This window comes from Astatotilapia calliptera, chromosome 3 (assembly GCF_964374335.1).
Source record: "Astatotilapia calliptera chromosome 3, fAstCal68.1, whole genome shotgun sequence".
Classification (NCBI taxonomy): domain Eukaryota; kingdom Metazoa; phylum Chordata; class Actinopteri; order Cichliformes; family Cichlidae; genus Astatotilapia; species Astatotilapia calliptera.
The window spans coordinates 40,724,867-40,742,635 of NC_137424.1; the positions used below are offsets into that span (position 1 = coordinate 40,724,867).

Below are 17,769 nucleotides of genomic sequence, written 5' to 3' on the forward strand. Positions count from 1 at the left end.
TCCATGACTTGCTTACCTTCAGGGTCATACGTCACATGAAAACCAAAATAATTCCAAACGCCAGATCTGAATGAGGGTGGGGGAGGTCCATGTTAAAAGGAGAGCTTAACTTCTGTCTCGCTAGCTTGCCCTGCACTCTTCCTCCTGACTATGCTGTCTGTGTTGAGCGCTCAGTGGATCTGCGCTCGACAGTGCAGCCTAGGCGGAGTAGTCGAACACAGATTCACTGAGCGCTCAACACAGACAGCATCGTCAGAAGGAAAGTTGATAAAATAAATTACAAATGTTGTATTGTTCGATACATATGCGTACCGAACCGAAAGCACTGTATCGAACGGTTCAATATCGATACGAATATCGTTGCACCCCTAATATGTATATATATATATATACATACATAAGTCACTCATTAATAAATACTGGAAAAGAAATGTGTGTAGTTGTTGCAGTAAACAGTGTGTTAAGTGGATGCGTTGTACAGGGAGATGGCCACAGGCAGGAAAGATTTCCTGTGTCGTTCAGTGGTGCTTTTCGGTAATCTCAGTCTCTCACTGAACGTGCTCCTGTGACTGACCAGCATGTCATGGAGTGGGTGGGAGGTGTTATCCAATATTGTCTTTATCTTGGACAGCATCCGCCTCTCCGACACCACCTTGAGGGAGTCCAGCTCCATCCCCACAACATTACTGGCCTTACAAATCAGTTTATTGAGTCTGTTGGCATTTTGTGTGTTTTATTCAACATTTCTACACTCTTCGTTTTGCTGGACAAAAATATCCAATCATTCGAAACTAATAGGAGAGACAACAATTAGTGTAAATAACTGAGTTTGTCACATGTCACATTTGCAAGCAAGCAAGCATACATGTGAATACACACACACACACACACACACACACACACACACACACACACACACACACACACCTTGGGTTACTTGGGAACCACTATGGGAACCTTGGTGCCCAGTAGAACCTCTCTTCTACAGGATAGCTCAACATTTCTATCATTCAGTGATGAAGAGGAGCTGAGGCTGCCATCAGAGTGAAGTCAAAGAATGGGAACTTTTTAAAAAAGTGCTTTGTAGTTTTTATTTGTGGTAATATCACTGTTATACAAACGATTATCTGAGTAAATGGCTTGTGAATCCTCATGGCAAGTTCTCCCAGCACAATGAGACTCTGTAACAGGAGGTTCAGACAACAACAACACATTCATGTGTGAACACGTTACCAAGTTCTCGTGCAAACATTCTCTTCGTGCCCTTCAAACAAGACACACAGGCAGGTAGGGCTGCAACAAACTATTTAAACTAACACGCTTTTTATTGCTGTCATATAATACATCTGTTTTATTTGTATAGTACATGAAACAAACAAAGTTTAAATCTTTCTTCTTCTTCTTTTTGATATTACATGTTGGGTTTGGCACATATTATTTCTCTTTCACAGACTTGTGAACACTGTTTGTGATCTGCCTTGTTTCTCTGTTCATTTGTCATTTGCCTGACAGTTAAAGGCAACCTGAGCTCGTCTCACAGCTTCCTTTGTGTCTCTGTAGGTTTCATTTCTAACTAGTCACAATGCCAGAGAGCGATAGACCTCAACACACTTGGATACCTCGAGTAATAAGTAAGAAAGTGATTTTGAACAGTTTTGCACACATCTGCAGCTGCTGTGTGTCATTTGTAACTGAAACCATGTCTGCCTTCCTTCAGGGTGTATCTCTGTGATTTTCTTCATCCTGTTTAATGTTCAAGCGATAGTTGGTAAGTGTGAGTGGCTCTTTATTCAGACTGAATTCATCTACCCGGTATATTCATTTTATGTGTTGGAAGGAAAATTTGAAAAATCAGATAACAAGAACTATGCAACAACGACTTGACAGTTGTCTTCATTTTCATGCTTGTGCTCTGTAGGATGTGTGTACTTTAATGACTGTCCAAGGGCGCCCTCCATTCCCGTCATTCTGGTTTTTTGTGGATTCATACCTGTCTTGTGGGGATTGAGCCGGTTTTTGAACAGGTGCAATATTTTCTTCGACTGTCTGTTCTTCATCCTCGATTTTGCCATATTCATCATCGGTAAGTATCCTGGTTCTGGATCACTTGACCCAGCATTTTGAGGAACTTTGTTTTGAGCAGCCTTATTAAACAGCTCACTTTCTGATAAAATCAAGTTTTGTTCCACGCTTCTACTTTTGGGTCCACAAGTATAACTCCACAAAGTGTGTATCGTCAGATTGTGGCAGTAAGCTTGAAGTTATATTCAGCTTCTTAACAGTGAAGGTTGCTGTTGTAATACACAGCCAGGCACTGCAGTACATACCTGATGTGATTAGCAACATGGTGGTGACAAATGCTGTATTTTTCAAAGGCCAAGTGCAGCTTCTCGTGACTGAAATTAGACCAAAAACAAAACTTAAAGCTAAATTATTTTTGAAAAATGATACCATTATTGCCCTGTGCTTGCTGAAAATGTAAGCCTGTCACTTGTTGGGATTAAAGAATTTGCAATAATGCTATGCTTTTTATTAATAAGTGTTATAAAGTCATATAGTGTAGTATTAAGTGGACACAGCCCTGAAAAATAAAGGCATTAGACTATGCAGACTCTCGCTCACGCTTGCCTGGGAAAAAGTAGATTACAGGGGACCATCTCTACTGGAAAGTTACTGAGACACTGTTGTTTAGACTAAAGTGAGAGAGCTGATAATAAAACTGTTAGGGGCACACCACCAATTTGAGATCCGCGGCAACGTGTCATGCAGGAAGCATGTCTCTTCTAGAAGTATTGTGAAAGAGAATTAAAGTGTTAAATGGTCTGCTGAGCAGTGTTTTGTCTTCCATCGGCTGCCTCCGAGGAATCAAAAGATCTCAGAGGCATTAAAGTGTTGATATTTAACACACTTCATCCTCCAAACTGCTCTAAATGCTCACTTTATGATTTTTTCTACTGTTGGCTCTGTACAGCAAAAACACGCCACCTACAGTTCAAACTGTCAGTTTATGAGAGGTAGCCAATCAGAGGAAATTGTTTTAGAACAAGAGGAGCCAAAGACATACATGTGACCCTGTTATTCTAATTATTTATTTTTAATATTTGATTTCCCCCTGAACCTCATTGTCTGTTATCTGATATCGGTAACAGTGCTTGTGTTGGGTCTTTAAAGAGTATAGGTTGTGTGAGTTTGACCATGTGAGTAGGGAGCGTTTGTAAGCTGTGAACAAATTGCCGTTTTGGGATCAATACAGTTATTTGAATTTGAATCAAAACCTCTAGTTGCAGACAAAGGATGAACTGAGAGGCTGCAAGAAGCAGAATATAAAACGAATCAGCATTATTTAAAAGTGTTAATGATGTAAATCAACTTCAGTGGAATAAAAATCTAAAGCTGGAAGTTGGTATTAAAGAAAGACACAAGAATGAGCAGGATTTTTTTTTTTTTTGTGAAAAATGAAATGTATTTCTTAAAAAATTAAACTAGAACTAACAAGAATAAATGCATTACAGCAATGTTTGTTGTTGCCAAGCATGATCAGACCTTATTTTCTGAGATCTTATTTACATTTTTCCAGGTAGCATAATCGTCTACTCCATCTATGAACCCGACTACAACAAGAACGCTACAGAAACCGATCACTACTGCAACAAGACGCTCTACCTGTCTGCATTTTGTTGCATCACCCTGACCTACGTCCTGACAGGTGTTTATGTTTTCACTTATTTTTTTGCTCTCTGCACCAACCAGATGGTTTACGATGATGAGGATCGGCCACTGCTGTGGAGCTAATCATATGAATGTGTGTACGTTTGTGTGTTCCCCAACTCCTCTTAGACCAGTGGACCAATACTGATGAAACAGATTAAAATGGTTTCACAATAATATATATCATATCAAATATATCAAACTATAATGGACATATACTAATAATAATAATGATGCTGGCTGTAATAAAATCACAAGCAAACAACAAACCAAATATTATACAAATATTTTCATGTGTGCTTATATACAGAACATAATACATTTAATGTTGGTTAATACAGCAACATGCAGTTTTTGATCTTTTGTTAGAGAAATCTTACTATTAACAAGTCATACAGATGACTCATCATAGCAGAATAAATGATCATGATCTTCCCTGTTTAACAAACGAATATATTTTGTTTTATTAAATGTGTGATTTTATTTATTTTCCAATATCCATGCTGTTTCTTTCTTCTTCTTCTTCTTTTTAATTGTAAGTAAATAAATAAATAAAATGGGTTAGGACAACAGGACAACCTGTTGTTGATTGGTTCTTGTTGTTTTGAGACAGCAGCTTTGATCATTGATGTGTGGTGTAGATTTAAGCTGCTTCAAACTTCTCTTGTACCTCCGCTAGTTTGTAAGTTAACACCAGAGCACTATTACATTACAAACACCCCTTTTTTATTTTATTTTATTTTATTTTATTTTATTTTATTTTTGCTTTGCTCTATGCTCTATGAGAAAACACACTTCTACCCTGTGGGGCAAGGAATCGCCTGCAGTAATATTTGAGGCCACTAGATGTCCCCCTAATGCCTCTACATCATGCAGTAAATAATTGTTATGACTGAATCTCGAATAACAAATTTTCTCAACATTATTCATTTTCTTTGCATTATTAATATATATCCTATTTTGCCTTTTGACATGATTTTTTTTCTACACTCAACCATCAGTGAAATTAAATTATTAAAAATAAAAGAGAGTGGTGTTGGAACTGAGAACAGGGCGTGTATTTCACAAGAAGCAGAAAGACCTCGTCCGGCACAGGAAGTGCACTTATACTCTGTCTACAACAATGTTTATGCGAATACGAGGGGAGGCTGATGGAAACCTCTTCTGGGAGTAAAACTGTCAGTTAGAAAAGAAGAACCATGGCCTACTCTCATAAGATTCTGGGGTTTTCTTCAACAGAGGTGTTTACGTTTGTGCTCTGATCTGTGAACACAAAAGAGACCTTCGGAAAACTGAAAACTAACACTGGAAAAAGGATACAGTGAATTTTCTGCAAACCCTGAGCTTTACCCCACATTTCCTTAAATATACAAAAACAAACAAGAAAATAAACGAAAACAGAAAACAGATATTTTTTTTATTGTTAATTTTCTTTATGTAAAAGTGATTCACATGTTTAATTACCATGGAAATGGCTGTACTTACTTATGATTACATGATATAACTGTAATGGGATGGGCAGGCAAAAAGAGAACAGGCGTTAAAGTGAGACAGTGTAAGAGGAAGTTGAAACAATATCATGCGCACATTGCTGTTTATGTGGCCACGTACTTGCAACAGTCCTTTTCTGTATCTTCAAATGTGTCCGGTCAGACACACAAACAGGTCGGTCTGTAATAATCTATTTAATGCTTTCACATAATACACTTTAATTTGCTAATTATTTTAACACAGGAAAGGAAGTTCATGGGCATTTCCTTAAATTGTAAACGATAAAATTCAGTGCCTGGTTTAAAAAGATGGAAAAACATTGACAGACAGACAAATATTAACAGCTGGAGGTTATCTCGTGGCTATCTTTGTGTCTTTGTAGGTTCGACTAATAGTTATCATGCCAGGGAGTCAGAGACCACAATCCGTGTGTGGACTTCGAAACATAGTAATAGGTGAGAGAGTTGAAAATCTTTGCACATGTGTAGATGGTGCACACTGCGATTTGTGACTGACAAAGCGCTGTATCTGCCTCCAGGATGTACCTTGATCATTTTCTCCTTCACATTTGTTGCTCAAGGAATACTTGGTAAGTAAGAGATATTGTTATTGCAATGTTCAGATCAGATTCATGCGAATGTATTTTTATGTGTCACAAAAATCCCAAAAGGTTGATTCTGTTCATCTGGACGTAGCGTTTTCAGTTGGAGAAACGTTTCGTCACTCATCCAAGTGACTTCTTCATTGTCAGCTGACTGCAGGTTTCCCCAATCTTATAAACAGTACATTTGCATAATGACTGAAACCAGCCCACTGAAGGAACACTGGGCTGGGAGGTCAGTTCCTTGATCATTAATATCATGATCATTGACCAAAGCCCACTGATCAATGGCCATGAGTACCATTCACAGAGAGTTGGGGGATGGCTGCAATCATAGCATTGTAAGATGGCGAAAGATGTACCCTTAAGCCCCCTCCTCAATTCAGAGATGGTCTTTCCCTTTTCACGTAAATGGCCTCCTTCACTCTGCGCTCAAACCAGCGTTCCTCCCTGTCCAGGATGTGTACATCCTCATCATTGAAAGAGTGTCCACTGGCCTGTAGGTGTAAATAGACTGCAGAGTCCTGGCCTGACGAGGTAGCTCTTCTGTGTTGTGCCATCCGCATCACCAGAGGTTGTTCCCAATGGAGCAAGGAACTGAGCTCCCAGCCCATTGTTTATTCAGTGGTGCTAGTTTCAGTCATTATGCAAATGTACAGGGTGGGCCATTTATATGGATACACCGTAATAACATGGGAATGGTTGGTGATATTAAAGTCCTGTTTGTGGCACATTGATCATGGTGGCCATTTAGAAGTCGGCCATCTTGGATACAACTTTGTTTTTTCAATAGGAAGAGGGCCATGTGACACATCAAACTTATTGGTAATGTCACAAGAAAAACAATGGTGTGCTTGGTTTCAACGTAACTTTATTCTGTCATGAGTTATTTACAAGTTTCTGACCACTTATAAAATGTGTTCAATGTGCTGCCCATTGTGTTGGATTGTCAATGCAACCCTCTTCTCCCACTCTTCACACACTGATAGCAACACCGCAGGAGAAATGCCAGCACAGGCATCCAGTATCCGTAGTTTCAGGTGCTGCACATCTCGTATCTTCACACCATAGACAATTGCCTTCAGATGACCCCAAAGATAAAAGTCTAAGGGGGTCAGATTGGGAGACCTTGGGGGCCATTCAACTGGCCCACGACGACCAATCCACTTTCCAGGAAACTGTTCAGCTAGGAATGCTCGGACCTGGCACCCATAATGTGGTGGTGCACCATCTTGCTGGAAAAACTCAGGGAACGTGCCAGCTTCAGTGCATACAGAGGGAAACACATCATCATGTAGCAATTTCAAATATCCAGTCGCCTTGAGGTTTCCATTGATGACGAATGGACCCACTATCGTTGTACCCCATATACCACACCAAACCATCACTTTTGTTGGTCCAACAGTCTTGGAGGGACCCATCCAATGTGGGTTAGTGTCAGACCAATAGCGGTGGTTGTGTTAGTTAACTTCACATAAAAGTTTGCCTCATCACTGAACAAAATCTTCTGCGTGAACTGAGGGTCCTGTTCCAGTTTTTGTTTTGCCCGTTCTGCAAATTCTGTGCGCCGATCTGGGTCATCCTCGTTGAGATGCTGCAGTAGCTGGAGTTTGTAAGGGTGCCATTTGTGAGTAGCTAATATCCGCCGAAGGGATGTTCGACTAATGCCACTCTCCAGTAACACGCGGCGAGTGCTACGCTGTGGGCTCTTGCTGAATGAAGCTAGGACAGCTGCTGATGTTTCTTCATTAGTGACAGTTTTCTTGCGTCCACATTTTGGCAAATCCAACACTGAACCAGTTTCACGAAACTTAGCAAGCAGTTTGCTAACTGTAGCATGGGAGATGGGTGGTCTCGTAGAGAGTCTTGCATTGAAATCTGCTGCAATGACCCGGTTACTGTGTTCACCAGATATCACCACAATTTCAATCCGCTCCTCACGTGTTAACCTCTTCGACATGTTAATGGCTGAGAACAAAGAGAAACTTGTAAATAAGTCATGAAAGAATAAAGTTACGTTGAAACCAAGCACACCATTGTTTTTCTTGTGACATTACCAATAAGTTTGATGTGTCACATGGCCCTCTTCCTATTGAAAAAACAAAAGTTGTATCCAAGATGGCCGACTTCTAAATGGTCACCATGGTCACCACCCATCTTGAGGAGTTTGCCCCCTCACATATACTAATGTGCCACAAACAGGACTTTAATATCACCAACCATTCCCATGTTATTATGGTGTATCCATATAAATGGCCCACCCTGTAGGCTGGGGAAACCTGCAGTCAGCTGAGAATGAAGAAGTCACTTGGATGAGTGAGGAAACGTTTCTCCCACTGAAAACACTACGTCCAGATAAACAGAATCAACCTTTTGGGATTTTTTTTACCTGGATGACTGAGCATGCATCAAGACGTGTCACAAAAATAATTGAAAAATTAAATAATATTTCAGATGCTGTGTTTTAGTTTTATTTATTTTTGTGCCCCATAGGTTCAGGACTCTATAACTGTCCCAGACAGACTTTTATCCCTTTCTACATGTCCCTGTATGGGATCATACCGGTCTTCCTGGCACTGAGCTTATGGCACAACTGGTGCAACACTTTCTGTTGGTCCATGACCATCATCTTCCTGTGTGGCTGGTTACTTGCGGGTAAACTTCAAATTTTTCTAACACCACAGTAAACAGAGCAGGAAAAGTAAATAACAAGATGATTAGTTTGAAAAAATTGAGAATTTCACTACAAGACCTGGACATTTTCCTTGTGAGTACAGGGAGACAAAAACACGAGCAAACCTTTTAAATAATAAGGTCACATATGTAAAATTCCTCGACTTGGTTAGAAGTTTCTGTCATCGTGCACTTTAGTTTTAGGCATTTTGGCATTTTTGATTATTCTACCTAACGATGACCTCCCTCACTTGCACTAAGATTTATCTGCCCTCATATTTAAAATTACAGTGAACAGCTATAACAAAACGTAAACAATATAACAATTTTATGTCTGCTTCATTTGTCATGAAATAACAAAGGGAACAGGTCTTATCAGTAAATCAGTCGATTTATTTGTAAATTAAACTGATCATATACGTCACGCAGTACTAGCTGTTTTTGAATATATAAGGAGAATATACAATGTTGTGCTGTTGTAATTTTTTGCTAATAAAACTGAATTTAATTTAACAGAAATAAATTTTTCTTGTTGTTCCTTGGATTTTTTTTTTTTTTTACATTTTTAAAATAAACTAATCACAGCAGCATTTTGAAAAAATCTTGAAGCCAGTTCTGCATTTATGTAGAGGCCGTGCAGGTCCATCACTCTCATTCTAATTTGAGATCATTTTTTATATTCTTCCAGGTAATATAGTCATCTACTCTATTTATGAACCCAACTACAACAAGAATATGACACAGCCTGATGTCTACTGCAACACGACGCTCTACCTGTTCGCGTTTTGTTTCACCGTTGTGACCTACATCCTGTTAGCACTGCTCTTTTTAGCTTTCTGCTGTTGTAGACAACGACAGCCCGATGGTGACAATGACGCTCAAAGACTTGTGCTGTAATTAAATAGAGATAATTAAAACAAGACAACAATTATGGCAGATGGTGCATTTAAAGACAGTTTTCCTGTGTGTCAGGGTATATACCATGTGCATTCCACAACACTCTCTTAATATGTAAAAATATCCTTGGATAAAGCAAGTTTTAGAGTTGAGCACAACTCTATGAAACGGGAAGATGTGTCTGTGGCTGGACACAAACCACTTACTGTCCTGGTGCAGAAAGAGCAGCATTGTGTTTGCAAATAAGTCATGAAACAGTTTTTCCCCGTGTTCTTTATCATTAACATATCGTGCTGTGCAGGAATCTTGAGCCACCCCTTTTTGTTTGCATTAATATGTTTATTAAGACATGCAAACATACATAGAAATACAGCATATAAGGTAAAAACAGAATCTGTATAAAGTCAATATTTGGTGTGATCATCTTTATTCGTCAGCATTCGTCAGTCTGCAATCTCTCAGTCAAACTTTCTTAGTATTTCTTCAAGTAGTCTTCAGGAATAGTTCTCCAGGCTTCTTGATTTCCAAGCTCTTCTTTGGATGTTGGTTGGATGATTTATAGGTCACTGTTGTTGTCATATTATCATGATCACCATCGTCGAGCATGGTTTTCTGTCAGATACCTATCTGACAGATACAGGGACTGCACTGAAAATGAGTGAAAAAGCAGCCAATGAAAGACCTTCAGAAAACCTGGAGAACTATTTCTCAAGACCACCTTAAAAATTACAATTAAAAGTCTGGCTCCTCGGGAAAAGTTTTTTAAACATGAGGGGTGGCTCAAGTCTTTTGCACAGACTAAAAATGTATCTACATGTTAATTTATTGTCTTTAAATAAAAACGAATGAAACATTATATCAATATTTCCTGTCCTTTTATTGGCTGATGCCGTCTTTTCCAGCCTGCTTCCTGAATAATATGAAATGACAATTTTCACAATAAAAGCAGGAGATGCATTTTATAAAAGCAAACTTTGCGCTGCTGAGAAACACGTGGCATTAAATTCTTGAGGTAGAGGTCCGAGTGGGTTAGGGCAATTGAGAGGAAGTGTTGTTATCTTAAAACAAAAGCCTGTCAAAAGTGTGTTTGTATTTACAGAAGCTGTTGTGTCTGCAACGTCTTCTGCTGATAGTAAATTTATGAGAAAAGAAGAACCATGACCTACTGTTTTTCCTTGACAGAGACATTGTTGGTGGTTGGCCACGTTTTTGCACTGATCTGTGACGCAAACAGTTCTTTAGGAACCTGAAACCTAAACTACGTTTAAAACCTTAAACTAATACTAGAAGAAAACAGCTTACAGTTTCTTAAAAAACTGAAGCAAGGAAAATATATTTGCAATTTTTCAAATAAAGAATTATTTAAAAGAGTAAGTGGCTGTACTTACTAATGATCAAATGATATAACTGTAATGGGAAGGTAAGGCAAAAACAAGTAGTAACGTGAAACACTGTAACAGGAAGTTGAAACAATATCATGACCACACGGCCACAATCTCTGTGCTCATGTTCTTGCGACAGTCCTTTTCTGTATCTTCAAATGTGTCCGGTCAGACACACAAACAGGTCAGTCTGTTACAATCTATTTAAAACTTTCACATAATACACTTTCATTTGCTTACTATTTTGACACATGCATAAAGTCTTCAGGGTTTTTTAAATTGAATTTTTAGCATGCTTGTTTCTTTAAGCCGATTCAGTGACACTATTTTCTTTTGTTCTTGTTCCTGATAGCTTCCAAAACTGATGTATGTCAAGAAGAGTCCTTTACTCCCATGTGCATCCTCAGTTACTGAATCATGTCTGCATTCATGGCACTGAGCGTGTGCACAGCTCCAAGACTGCAGCGCCAAATGGTGCAACATTGTCTTTTGCTCAATCCCGATTGTGTTCTGCTGTTGCTGGTTCCTTGCTAAAAAAAAAAAAAAAAGAAGAAGAAGAAAGAAAAACATATCAACAGCAGTAGATACCTGCTTTAAAAATATTATTTACAGACTGCACTGCCAGAATAACCAACAACATATAGACTGTGTATATATACATTTATTTATTACATTTGGAAAATGAATGCCTTAAAGTATCTACTACAATATTAAACCCAAATGCAACAAGAGCACAACCAAAGCCACTGTCTACTGCAGCGAGACGCTCTGTCTGTTTGCATTTTGAAACACCAACTAGACCTGCATCCTGGTCACAGACCTGCATCTCTTTTTTTGTTCTGATGACGATAATGAGACTCAAACACTTGAGTTTTGCTATTAACATATCAGGTACCTAGAAATCACTGTGGAATAGACTGTATGTGAATTCTAATGCACGCATTTATTTTATTAAGGTCTTGGCTTGAAGGAGATTACTAGTTGGCGTCACACATTTAAAAGTACTCATAAGGGTGACAAAGTGATGTTTCTTCACTGAGAACTTTGAGTGAAATGACCTCATTGAAGCATACATAGTTTACAGTACAGACCTTATTAAATACAATTACATGTGCATTTTGGTGAGAAGCTTATATGCATTTTAATGGTTTCTTATAGTAGGCAAAGTTCCTTTAAAGACCGCACTGTCATGAGGCTCCTCACCTGTTTGCGTTCATGCTGTACAATACTGCCACCTTGTGTTTAAAGGCGTCTGTGTCCTGTTTACAGCAAGCTGAGTGGCCAGTAACTAGTTTCTGGAGGTTTGCGCATGCACATTTTCGGTAAACCTCTGGTCTTTAATGGTAAACTGAGGGGAGACCAGAGTCAGGCGCATGCTGGTCTGCTTTTACTTCTCTAAGATCGGTCATTAGCCTTCCGTGATTCCGTTTCATAAAAGAGGAATTTCCTCTTGCTAACCAACATGTGTGATGCAGACAGGGGCGGATCTGCACGGATGGCATGGACCACCCTAAAATAATCTCTTACCACCCCTGGTGCCACACTAGTTTTGCATACGACAGTACTAGAGAGAAACGTGGACGGTTCATTCTCTGCCAGATCCTATAGTTTCACATTTCTAAAAGAAGTAAAACATTTCTTATGTTCCACTTTCTCAGTAATTTGACTTTGTACTTTTTATGTGATATAGCTGACAAACAAATGATGTAAAGGTAGATTTGTCATAGAGAAATGATTTAATCACTGAATTGTGACTGATTCACGAAGGCATTTACATGTGACCAAATCTTCTTACCGTTAACAGTTAAAGTCCTGTCAGACACTAAATGATAGCCCTAACAAACTGTTTAATTCTCTCACTTAATACATTTCAATTTTATTTAATAATTATTTTGCCAAATGTAGAAAATATTTAAAGCTTCACGTTCTGTTTGCGATTGACAGCCACTCAGAAAGCTGGTTTAAAGAAACCGGAGGTAAAAGCACTTCAAGCACTTTGAATCATTTAATCAGTTTAATAATTTCAATTTACCGGTCGATCTACGTCCCTACCCTCACCTATGGCCACGAGCTGTGGGTAGTGACCGAAAGAACGAGATCGCGGATACAAGCAGCAGAAATGAGCTTCCTCCGAAGGGTGGCTGGCCTCTCCCTTAGAGATAGGGTGAGAAGTTCGGCCATCCGGGAGGGGCTCAGAGTAGAGCAGCTGCTGCTCCACATCGAAAGGAGCCAGCTGAGGTGGTTCGGGCATCTGACAAGGATGCCCCCTGGGCGCCTCCTGGGTGAGGTGTTCCAGGCATGTCCCACTGGGAGGAGGCCCCGGGCAGACCCAGGACACGCTGGAGAGATTATATCTCTCGGCTGGCCTGGGAACGCCTTGGTATTCCCCCGGATAAGCTGGAGGAGGTGGCTGGGGAGAGGGAGGTCTGGGCCTCTTTGCTTAGGCTGCTGCCCCTGCGACCCGGCCTCGGATAAAGCGGATGAAGATGGATGGATAATAATTTCAACTTTCAAATAAAACAGATACAGTACTGTGCAGATGTCTTGACCCAGCCCTCATTACTTTATATTCAGGACCAATCATGAGAAAAAGAAAGTAGAAGGAATCACGTTACAGTGAAGTGCTGAAACTAACTACAATCATGAGTTTGTGGATGGAAGTCACCTTGTTTATACTGATGATGGCAGGAACACAAAGATAGATGTAAAAGCTGTCAAAGAATAAGCACAAAGCAGTTTCATCCAATACTCTAAAACAGCGGTCCCCAACCCCCGGGCCTCGGACCGGTACCGGTCCGTGAATCGTTTGGTACCGGGCCGCGAGAGTTGAGGCTCAGGTGTGAAATGTATAGTTTTCAGGGTTTTTATCGTTTTTCAGCGTTATTTTGTTACCGTTTTTATCGTTAACTCGGTTTTCCTGGGTCTTTTCACGCGTGTTATGAATAAATCTTCTTTTTTCAGTACCGGTACTAGTTTTATTTTGTTGTATTTATCCGCGACACCTTAAAGGCCGGTCCGTGAAAATATTGTCGGGCATAAACCGGTCCGTGGCGCAAAAAAGGTTGGGAACCGCTGCTCTAAAGTGTTGTGTGATTGGGAAGTGCATCAAAACAAGCAATGGATAATGACCATCACCCACTGTACAGTACATTTACTATGAGTATATAAAGAGAAGTATGGAAGGTCTTACTTACGATGTCCTTATCACTGTCATATCACAATAGTGAATTTGAATAGTTTTTATTTGAACACTGGTTAAACTCAGCTCTGTAGAAGAAAACTATTACAATAACAGCCACAATATTGTGTAAAAAAGTATTTTTATGGCCAGACACCTTTCCTCATATACCATTCAGCACATTAATAAGTCAGCAAAAGTAAAAAAAATATGGCTTCAGCGGTGACATAAGCCCTTAGCCAACAGCCAAACTGGTTGTACCATATCCACGAATGACCTGTGTGGTGATCACAGTTGCGCTGGCGGGCTGGTTCTCCCTGATCTTCTGCTCACGATGCATCTGGCACCAGGCACAGGGGTAACAGAAAAGTACTGTGCACCAGTCCTCACAGCCAGAACCCTGCAGGGTGGAGAAGAACAAAATAAGCAACAGCGCTGGCATCCAGTCAATTAAGACACACAGATTTTTCATTATTCTGGACCCAAACCAACGTGACTAGAAAGAAAATCAAGCAGCAACCTCCAAGGTTTAAAAGTGAAGCCAATGTGGAAGACTCAAAACTTCACTTCCTCTAGTGGCCACCTCCATCTTTTAAATCTTGTCTGTAACATAGCCCCTCCATCTCTAACCCAGCCTTACTTCGATGTTGTGTTGCTCTCTGATGGACTGGCGGAGTAAGCAGGACACCACGCCGCAAATATCCAGGAGTGATGCGCAGCAGCACCATCCATGTTTACTAACTGTCATGCACTGCATGCAGGGGAAGCACCAAAAGCCGCAGCAACCTTCAGATAAAAAAATATACAGATTTAAACTGCACAACAAAAAATGTAAGGAGCACTTTTCAGTCAGATTATCACATCCACTCAGTTAAATCGCCTGGATATTGATGTGGTCAGTTAAGCAGCAGAGACGGTTGGTTATCAGTTTCAGGTACTTTGATGTTAACGAAATTAAGAATAGCTGCACAAGAGAAACAACAATGAGACAACCCCCACAGAAGGCCGCTTATCCATCAGAAGGACACGTATCTGTTCCTTTATGCAAGGAGGAACAGGATGAGCATTGCCAAAGCTATAAATGACCACCAGCTAGTGTAAAAGTCTCTGACTGAACAATCAGAAACAGACTTCATGAGGGTGCCCTGAGGGCAGGTTCACTGTGAGCTTATGTGACAGATGTGAAAGGATCTGGTGAAGCCATGGAGAACGTTATGCTGGTGTAACATCTTTCAGCATGAGTGGTTTGCTGGTGGGTCAGTGATGGCCTGGGGAGGGATATCCATGGAGGGACACACAGACCCGACACCCTGACTGTCATTAGGATGAAACCATGGACTCACTGTTAGACCTTACGCTGGTGCATTTGGTCCACGACAATGCTTGGCCTCGTACCGAAAGTATGCAGGATGTTGAAGTTCATACCTGACCTAATCCTGTGAAGTACCTTTGGGACATTATGTTTCGGTCCATCTGACAGTGCCAGGTTGCACCTCAGACTATCCAGGAGCTCAGAGATGCCCTGGTCCAGATCTGAGAGCAGGCCAATGATGTCAGGCATACATGCACAACAAAACTACCACTTTCATTACAGGTGAGCTGCTCTAAATAAATTATGAAATTGTATGAAATTATATTTAATGTGTCAAATAGCAGTGTTTACTAAAACACATACTTTTGTCATGGCAATAATGAAGCAAAGACTATAAATAATTCAAAACACAAAACACTGAGTCACCGACCCAGGATCATGACAACTTTGCTGCTTTAGTTCACCCTTGTCATGTTTTTTGGTAGCTTTGGTAGAAACCAAAAGACAGGAAGAAAGAGAAGAAATGCCAAACCCTGAGAATGTTGCCTTCATGTGAGGTTTCAATTAGTTCTCTGGGTATTTAAACACTTCTCATTCTTGCTTTCAATTTGTGTGTTCCCTGTGCACGTGCTTCCTCTTCACATCACATGATCTGCATGTGTTCTGTTTGGTCACCTCATTGAGTGGTTCATTTGAAGTTTTCAGCTACCATTTTTTTTTAACTTTTTTTGGTGGATGGCATGAGTTTGTTCCAGTTTCCAGTCAGCTAAAATTAAAATAGTCCTTTTAATAACCTGCCTGTAGGTCCAGTGTTTGGCTCCTCACCCTCGCAGCCTTTCTTACTCAACCAATGAAAAGATATTTGCTTCTACCTGCACACTGTTGATAATGTCATTACATGTTAGGTCAGTCATGTTATGGCGTTCATTAAATTTCAGAAGGTTAAACTAAACATTAAAGTGTTCAGAGACTAGTTTCCCAGTTCGCTTAGAGCACTCTGACTCCATAATGCTACTAAATGGTTATTGTTATGAGACAGTCTCAGATATTTTATCTTCTTGATTTTTTACTGACATCAGACTCTCTGCTACCTTACTGCAAACAAAGTCTGAAACAAAGCTGAGGAAATCGCTCATGTTGAAATCCCTGCTGTTTGTAGGGTTTGCTGGGTTCACTTACAGGTGTCCATATCAGAGCAGCAGTCACAGAGGTCGGTGCTCCATTGGCTAGAGTTTTGAAAAGCCCTGGTGACTGTCACCACCTCGGTGGTCTGCTGGTGGATGGTAGCCATGACTGTAGGAAACAAGACAGAAATGAAGACGCAGACTGAAATGTTTTAGTGGTTATAGCTCTTGTGTATGAAGACATTTAGTGCTAGAATATGAAAATATGACAAAGGAAATCTATAAATACCTTGGACCAGCTGTAACACTGATTTGTGTACAGTACAGAGGAAAGAGTTCACCATGCAAATTACATTATATTTACATTGATGTATTGCAACTATGTCTTCCTGAGAAAAATTACATCAAATATTACATTCATGAGTTCACAATGATTCACTTCATCAGTTTAAGAAAGAATGTCTTACCTTCTTCTTCTTCTCTCTTTCTCTGAGAAAAAACAAAATGAGACATTTGGGAAACTCAGCATCTTTCCACAAATCAGAAAGAGGAAGTGAAAGTGGAGGTCAAGTCTGTTAAGGGCTCCGTGCACACACACGCTGTTGAGAGTTCGCCTGAATAACTCACTCTCCAGCTCCGGTAACTAACCTTCCCTAATACACACTCAACGTCTTTCATGCAGCACAACCAAAACAGTAACATTGTAACAGAGATCCTGAACACACACACACACACACACACACACACACACACACACACACACACACACACACACACACACACACACACACACACACACACACACAGGAGGACCAGGAGAGTCGCAGACATCAAAATGTAAATGTAATAATTAAGTGTGCAATAAAGTGTGCCTTAATAAATTCATTTATAAATTAGTTTTTAATTTCTTTGTTTTATGTAAATATCAATAAAGTTAGTCCTTTTGTTAGACTGGTGGGTGTAGCCTGCCCTGCAGTAGCTGGAATAGGCTCTAGCCCCCCCACAACCAATGAACTATTAATTACCTAAACATAAAATAAGGATTTGAACAATGGAGACAATATGAGGATGAGCCAAAAGCAGGACCCAAAGAGCAGACTCATACAACAGTGAAAGGATTTTATTTACAGTGAAAATAGCAACTTAAATGAGGTGATGAGTGCAGATTTCGTGTGCTCATCTTAAAGAGGGAGATGGGGAAGGTGTGGATGAGCACTACTGAGCAGCAGTCATGTGCTCCTGCCACATCTCAGTGTTAATAGTGCTCTAGTTTTCATGCAAACATGGCATGTCAGCAACATTGTGATTCCTTCTGTAGCAAGCTTATCAGAGAATCTTCTCCAAGCACAGCATCCCAGCAAACTTCAAACCCAGAAACACAGACAAAAACTGGTTCATCCCAA

The 17,769-nt window shown here is 40.1% G+C and overlaps 3 protein-coding genes across 4 annotated transcripts; 2 read left to right on the top strand and 1 right to left on the bottom strand.

Annotated features, from left to right (window-relative positions):
• Nucleotides 1-1,202: 1,202 nt before the first annotated feature.
• Nucleotides 1,203-4,286, top strand: LOC113018763 (uncharacterized). Its single transcript, XM_026162123.2, has 5 exons — nucleotides 1,203-1,287; nucleotides 1,561-1,631; nucleotides 1,718-1,768; nucleotides 1,919-2,083; nucleotides 3,578-4,286. The coding sequence occupies exons 2-5, from the start codon at nucleotides 1,583-1,585 to the stop codon at nucleotides 3,790-3,792; spliced, it is 480 nt and encodes a 159-aa protein (XP_026017908.1). The 5' UTR covers nucleotides 1,203-1,287; nucleotides 1,561-1,582; the 3' UTR covers nucleotides 3,793-4,286.
• A 916-nt stretch (nucleotides 4,287-5,202) lies between these two features.
• On the top strand, nucleotides 5,203-10,226 carry LOC145425377 (uncharacterized). Its single transcript, XM_080298365.1, has 5 exons — nucleotides 5,203-5,373; nucleotides 5,582-5,654; nucleotides 5,738-5,788; nucleotides 8,294-8,455; nucleotides 9,162-10,226. Exons 1-5 carry the CDS (start codon nucleotides 5,218-5,220, stop codon nucleotides 9,368-9,370), a joined length of 651 nt encoding a protein of 216 aa, XP_080154491.1. The 5' UTR covers nucleotides 5,203-5,217; the 3' UTR covers nucleotides 9,371-10,226.
• Nucleotides 10,227-10,883: 657 nt separating this feature from the next.
• On the bottom strand, nucleotides 10,884-16,837 carry LOC113018761 (cornifelin homolog B-like). Of its 2 annotated transcripts, XM_080298362.1 has the most exons (5): nucleotides 16,656-16,820; nucleotides 16,422-16,535; nucleotides 14,571-14,716; nucleotides 14,192-14,330; nucleotides 10,884-11,282 (listed from the first exon to the last, which is right to left on the bottom strand). In XM_080298362.1, the coding sequence occupies exons 1-5, from the start codon at nucleotides 16,708-16,710 to the stop codon at nucleotides 11,017-11,019; spliced, it is 720 nt and encodes a 239-aa protein (XP_080154488.1). In that variant the 5' UTR covers nucleotides 16,711-16,820; the 3' UTR covers nucleotides 10,884-11,016. The 2 variants fall into 2 exon arrangements, with proteins under 2 accessions (XP_080154488.1, XP_080154489.1); XM_080298363.1 differs by lacking the exon at nucleotides 10,884-11,282 and having other exon boundaries at nucleotides 13,977-14,330; nucleotides 16,656-16,837.
• Between the last annotated feature and the right edge of the window lie 932 nt (nucleotides 16,838-17,769).

What these genes read in the sequence shown, in the direction of transcription:
- LOC113018761 (XM_080298362.1), bottom strand. Translation starts at nt 16,710, where the DNA reads ATGGTGAACTCTTTCCTCTGTACTGTACACAAATCAGTGTTACAGCTG. An exon ending in AGTGTTACAGCTGGTCCAAG is followed by an intron (nt 16,536 to 16,655) that starts GTATTTATAGAT and finishes TGTTTCCTACAG; the next exon opens with TCATGGCTACCATCCACCAG. An exon ending in ACAGGTCATTCGTGGATATG is followed by an intron (nt 11,283 to 14,191) that starts GTACAACCAGTT and finishes TTTTTTTTTTAG; the next exon opens with CAAGGAACCAGCAACAGCAG.
- LOC145425377 (XM_080298365.1), top strand. Translation starts at nt 5,218, where the DNA reads ATGGGATGGGCAGGCAAAAAGAGAACAGGCGTTAAAGTGAGACAGTGT. An exon ending in CCGGTCAGACACACAAACAG is followed by an intron (nt 5,374 to 5,581) that starts GTCGGTCTGTAA and finishes GTGTCTTTGTAG; the next exon opens with GTTCGACTAATAGTTATCAT. An exon ending in TGTTGCTCAAGGAATACTTG is followed by an intron (nt 5,789 to 8,293) that starts GTAAGTAAGAGA and finishes TGTGCCCCATAG; the next exon opens with GTTCAGGACTCTATAACTGT.
- LOC113018763 (XM_026162123.2), top strand. Translation starts at nt 1,583, where the DNA reads ATGCCAGAGAGCGATAGACCTCAACACACTTGGATACCTCGAGTAATA. An exon ending in TAATGTTCAAGCGATAGTTG is followed by an intron (nt 1,769 to 1,918) that starts GTAAGTGTGAGT and finishes TGTGCTCTGTAG; the next exon opens with GATGTGTGTACTTTAATGAC. An exon ending in TTTTGCCATATTCATCATCG is followed by an intron (nt 2,084 to 3,577) that starts GTAAGTATCCTG and finishes ACATTTTTCCAG; the next exon opens with GTAGCATAATCGTCTACTCC.